The sequence below is a fragment of the Mustelus asterias genome, chromosome 8, assembly GCF_964213995.1.
Source record: "Mustelus asterias chromosome 8, sMusAst1.hap1.1, whole genome shotgun sequence".
Taxonomy (NCBI): Eukaryota; Metazoa; Chordata; class Chondrichthyes; order Carcharhiniformes; family Triakidae; genus Mustelus; species Mustelus asterias.
This window is the reverse complement of record NC_135808.1, coordinates 134,422,793-134,428,792: the sequence shown is the minus strand read 5'-3', so window position 1 is coordinate 134,428,792 and position 6,000 is coordinate 134,422,793. Positions and strand designations below refer to the sequence as shown.

The following is a 6,000-nucleotide window of genomic DNA, read 5'->3' as shown; positions in this document are numbered from 1 at the left end:
AACCCCTTTAGTGCTGTTGGAAATAAAGCCACTTGGGCAAGGGTTGAGCAGTTGTTGGGATTTTATTTTCTTCTATTTTTTCAAAGCCTGCATGTGTTGCCCATCCCTTATTGCCCTTGCGCTGAGAGTCTTGCTTGGCCACTTCAGAGTCAACCACATTGGTGTGAATCTGTGGGCCAGACCCACAGCAAATAACATTCGCGTCACACAAGTGCCAGGCAAAGACCATCTCCAACAAGACAGAATTTAACACTCGCCCCTCGATAGCCAATGGCATTACCATCACTGAATCCCCCTGTCAACATCCTGGGAGTTCCCATTGACTAGAAACTGAAGTGGACCAACCATATAACTACTGCGGCTATCAGAGCAGGTCAGAGACTAGGAATCCTGCAGCGATTAACTCACCTCCTGACTCCCCAAAGCCTGTCCACCATCTACAAGACATAAGTCAGGAGTGTGATGGAACACTCTCCACTTGCCTGGATGAGTGCAGCTCCAACAACACTCAAGAAGCTCAACACCATCCAGGACAGAGCAGCCCGGTTGATTGGCCCCCCATCCACAAACATTCACTTCCTTCACCATCGACACAGTAGCGGCAGAAACCATAGAAATCTACAATGCAGAAGGAGGCCATTCAGCCCATCGAGTCAGCACCGACCACAATCCCATCCAATCACTATCCCCATAACCCCATGCATTTACCTTAGTTAGTCCCCCTGAAACTAAGGGGTAATTTAGCATGGCCAATCCACCTAACCCGCACATCTTTGGATTGTGGGAGGAAACCGGAGCACCCGGAGGAAACCCACGCAGACACAGGTAGAAGGTGCAACTTCCACACAGATAGTGACCCAAGCCAAGAATTGAACCTGGGAACCTGGCGCTATGAGGCAACAGTGCTAACCACTGTACTACCATCGAGAAGGACAAGGGCAGCAGGTAACTGGGAACACCAGCACCTGAAAGTTCCTTTCCAAATCACTCACCAACCTGACTTGGAAATATATCACCATTTCTTCACTGTCACTGAGTCAAAATCCTGGAACTCTCTTCCTAACAGCACTGTGGGTGAACCTACACCATATAGACTGCAGGGGTTCAAGACGGCAGCTGACGAGCACCTTTTTGAGGGCAATTAGATATGAGCAATGAATGCTGGCCAGCTAGCAGCGCCCACATCCCATGAATATTGGCAAATATAGTTCCAAGGCAGGATGGTGTGTGGCTTGGAGCAGGACTCCAAAACTGTGTGTGAGAGAGAGGGGTGAGTGTGTGTGTGAGAGAGAGAGGGGAGTAAAAGAGAAAGTGTGAGAGTGTGTGTGAGAGTATATGAGTGAGGGGGAGTTGGTGAGTTTGTGAGAGGAGTTTGTGAACAAGGAGAGAACACGAGCAGGGAGAGAGCGCGAGTGGGAGAGAGGAGAGTGTATGTTTGAGAGGGAAGACTGTACATGTGTGTGAGACAGGGGAGTGTGTGAGTGGGGACAGTGTACGTATGGAGGGGAGAGTTTATGTCTGTAAAAGAGAGAGACAGTGGAGTGTACGTGTGTGAGAAAGAAAGAGAGAGAGAGATGGGAGAGTGCATGGAGGACAACGAAAGACAATAAATGATCAAATGATCAACACAAGAATTGGGGAATGGAAACAAGTCAACACTTCATCGGAGCCAGACCCAACCAACAGTGAAGACAAAGGGGTTTGTTGGAAGTTAAGACAAGTAGAAATGAAATTCCATTTGTGAAATGTAAATGTCCAATAAGGATCCACCTCAGGAGAAACGCAGAAATTAAAGACTGCAAAAGAAACTAGGAACTATTGAACGTAAAGAGGAATCAGCAAAACGAATTGAAGCTTTAGAGAAGACATTAAAACAACAAGATGAAATGACTGACAGCAAACTTTTAAAAAACTGCAAACATTTACACAATGAAGTTAAGATGAAGGAGAATTTAATGAAACAATGTAGAATCAGCTGAACTCCATAAAACAGCAACCAGAAAATAAGAACAAATCCAGAGAGGAATTGAATCGGGAGAATAAGAGCCTGAAGCAAGGAAGCTTGACAATGAGAAATTAACTGAAGAGGTAAACACATTGAAACTGACAGCAGAATCAGTGATTCAGGCAGAGAAAGAAACTGAGATTACTCCCAGAACAAGATTGCTGAAATAGTCACACAAATGGAAAAGCAGCAAGAACCAATATGATCAAATGATTGATGGAAAAGATGCTGAATTGAAATGCTGGAGAGGAAACTTTATCACATGACCTAAATACCTGAAACAGAGAACCACAACTATTGCTTCACACGTGACAGAGCGAGATTGTGAAAAATCTAAGACCGTATTTGTAACTGTACATAGTTAAGACCTACCAATAAAAGTGTTTATGTTTAAACTCATAAGCCTCAAAACCTCATCAATGAGTCACCACCACTGCAACAATAAAAAAACCCATATTAAGTATATAATATGACATGGTGTCATAATTTGAAATTTTGGTAGTGGATCAAAGTTAGATCCCTGGAATTACTGTCTCCGTGACCGGACTCCTGTTGTACCCAGTAGACGGATTGTTTGTAAACATGTGGATCACTGGAGGAGTAGAGAGACACTCCAGCAATTAGTGTCACCGTCAAGAAATGTTTTCAAACCTGTCAGCACCAAAATACCTGATCAACCTGTTAGAGACATAGCTGATATACATTCCACAGAGCAAGTAATGATGGACTGTGCTAGAAGGGGCACCCGGTATTGCAGTGCTTGTTAATGTCGATCCTTCTCAGATTATGGAATTACACTGTTCTATAAGAAACAGAAAAACCCCTCAAAGACTCGATTTATGCGTATACTGCTTAGATAGAATTTAGGACTGGGTGACTTAGTTTTTGAAGATTGTATAAAGGAGTTAAAGGGGGAGGGAAATAGTGATTTGTGGTGATTGTCTCTTTAAGAGAGTCACCTGGTTTGGGGAATAATTGGGACTGAGAGTGGGTAATCACCCCAGGGGATAGAGTCCTCTCTTAGGCAGAGGACATGTAGGGACTGGAGCAGCCTGGTGGGCTGCTGGCACCTGCACTATTTTTTCTTATTAATAAATACCTTTTGTGTTTGTAGTGAAGTCTGTGAACGTGGATCATTAACACATAACCTCCTCGCTTGAAGCTAAGGATACCATAACGCTTTCCGAACAGCCTTCTCAACGTATCCTTGCACAACCTTCTAATTCATTACCTTATTCCTCATTCTTCCGAACAAACTGAAATACTTCCCACTGCTGCATTTACATTCCGCTGTCTTCCCATTTCACAAATCTGCTAACTTTCTATCCTCCTCATTGTTCGTTACATTTCCGAGTTTTTTGACATCTGCAAACTTTGAAATGCTGCCATGTCTACTCAATGGGGGCTTGTATTTAAGGGGAGATGGTGGCTCAGTGGTAATGTCACTGGGCTAGTAGTCCAGAGTTTCACAGGGACATGGATTCAGATCCCATCATAGCAGCTGGTGGAGTTTCGATTAATAAATCTGGAACATAAAGAAATCTGCCATCCTTACCTGGTGTTGACTCCGATCCACAGCAATGTGGCTGTCTCTGTTCAGGTTCAGTTCAAGGAGAATTAGTGATGGGAGCCATGTTGGCCTTGCCAGTGATGCCCATATCCCATGAAGAATTTAGAAAAAGGCACATGGCAAAGAGAACGGTGACTCCTGGGAGCACCTTGTAAAAACCTTTTGGAAGCAGTGCTGTAGTGGTATTGTCACTGGACTAGTAATCCAGAGACTCAGGGTAATGTTGGGGGGGACCTGGGTTCAAATCCCACCATGGCAGATGGTGTCTCCAGACAATAACACATCTTTTTAGCCTGTCATGATGCTCTCTCCACTCACGTTGTTTGTATCTTAAAGACTTGATTAGCTGTAAGTATTCGCATTCCAACCATTATTCATGTAAATTGAGTCTGTGTCTTTATACGCCTTGTTTGTGAACAGAATTCCCACTCACCTGAAGAAGGGGCTTGCAGCTCCGAAAGCTTGTGTGGCTTTTGCTACCAAATAAACCTGTTGGACTTTAACCTGGTGTTGTTAAACTTCTTACTGTGTTCACCAATGTCCTGCAGGGAAGGAAATCTGCTGTCCTTACCCGGTCTGGCCGACATGTGACTCCAGATCCACAGCAATGTGGTCGACTCTTAGCTGCCCCCTGAAATGGTTGAGCGAGACACTCAGTTCAAGGGCAATTAGAGATGGGCAACAAATACTGGTGCAGCATTTATTTGTAAGTCTATTATGTGATACTTCAGACATCTTTGAAAATCCACATTCACAATATCAAGTTAGTTCGAAACAATTTGCCTTTACAAAATCCACGCTGTTGTTCATTTATTAACCCTATTTTTCCCAAGTGGCAATTATTTCTTTTATTTTGCGATACTGAGGCCAAGCTTTGATGACCATATCCGAGTGCATTATCTCAGACTTGTTTGTGAAGCTATTTTTGTGCTGGAAACACCATCGCGATACTTTGGTTTTTAAGCTGATTACAATTTAATTTGAATTAAAAAAATACACTTCAAACATCTTTCAGACTCTGTCACACTTTCCCAAGTTGAGCGACAATGATCTTTTTCTCTTCTTGGAGATAAAGTCCATACTCCTTTTTTAATTCCTCTTCTACTTGTTCTGCTGTCTTTAATTCTATCTCCACTACCTGCGAAAATGGAACATAAACATTGTCAGGGAAAGCAAAGACTTTTCCCCGATTTCTTATCCCACATCCACCAATCCTTTCCGAAACGGATTCAGTTGTCTGGTGAGTCCATTTATTCTTGCTGCCTTAGCAACAACTTTGCAAAACATTTACTTCTCGCTGAGACTTCCCCAGGGCCCAGTTTTAACGCTTGATAAATGAATGGATTAAAATCTCATGCAGGCCTGCGTCATCGCTGATTTTAACTTTATCCTCTGAGAATTAGAGAATATTTTTCAAAGATTTTCTTTGGGATTGTACTAAATAAAGAAATGGGTCACAGCTGCTGTTCAAAACTTTTCTGTGCTGCTTCACAGCAATTCCGATAGTTCACTGAAACACTTGTAAGTTTGTGACCACAGCGGTTGGAATACGGTGAAATTTGAAAGAAGCTATCAAAGTCTCCAGGTGAAAAGAGATCTCTGCAGATTGTGGAGAGCATCAATTGCATTTTGGTATATTTTTGTTTTAAAGATGTGCTTGATTTTTCTCCCCCTTTTCCTCACTTTCTCTTTATTTTACTCTCAGCTCCATGAGAGCTCCTATAACTCCGAGGATTATCACTCTCTGGGTATCTGTCCTTCATTCTTGCGCTCATATCAGCATCTGATTCACCAGATGCCTGACCGAAAGAGGGATCATAGAATCCTTACAGCGCAGAAGGAGGCCATTCAGCTCATCGAGCCTGCACCAACAATGACCCATAACCCCATATATTTACTCAGCTAATCCCCCTGACACTCATGGACAATTTAGCATGGTCAATCCATCTAACTCGCACATCTTTGGCTTGTGGGAGGGAACTGGAGCACCTGGAGGAAACCCATGCAGAGACGGGGAGAACATGCAAAGTCCACACAGACAGTGGCCCGAGCCGGGAATCGAACCTGGGTCCCTGGCGCTGTGAGGCAGCAATACTAACCACTGTGGCAAAAAGTGTGAGTGTGTATGTATATATGAGTGTGTGTGTGTGTGAATGAGTGTGTGTGGATATGAGTGAGTGTGTGTGTGTGTGAATGTGTGAGCGTGTGTGTATATGAGTGAGTGTGTGTGTGAATGTGTGTGTGTGTGAGTGTATATATGAGTGAGTGTGCATGTGTGTGCGTGTGTGTATATGAGTGTGTGTGTGTGAGTGTGTATGTGTATATGAGTGAGTGTGTGTGTATATGAGTGAGTGTGTGTGTGTATATGAGTGTGTGTGTGTGTGTGTATATGAGTGAGTGGGTGTGTGTGTGTATATGAGTGTGT

The 6,000-nt window shown here is 43.5% G+C and overlaps 1 protein-coding gene across 1 annotated transcript in view; it reads right to left on the bottom strand.

The window, feature by feature from the left end:
* Nucleotides 1–4,596: 4,596 nt before the first annotated feature.
* dnai3 (dynein axonemal intermediate chain 3) overlaps nucleotides 4,597–6,000 on the bottom strand; it is a 94,668-nt gene continuing 93,264 nt past the window's right edge. The window contains exon 22 of the mRNA XM_078219227.1: nucleotides 4,597–4,713. Coding sequence (XP_078075353.1) covers nucleotides 4,597–4,713 — 117 coding nt within the window. The remainder of the gene's footprint in view (nucleotides 4,714–6,000) is intronic.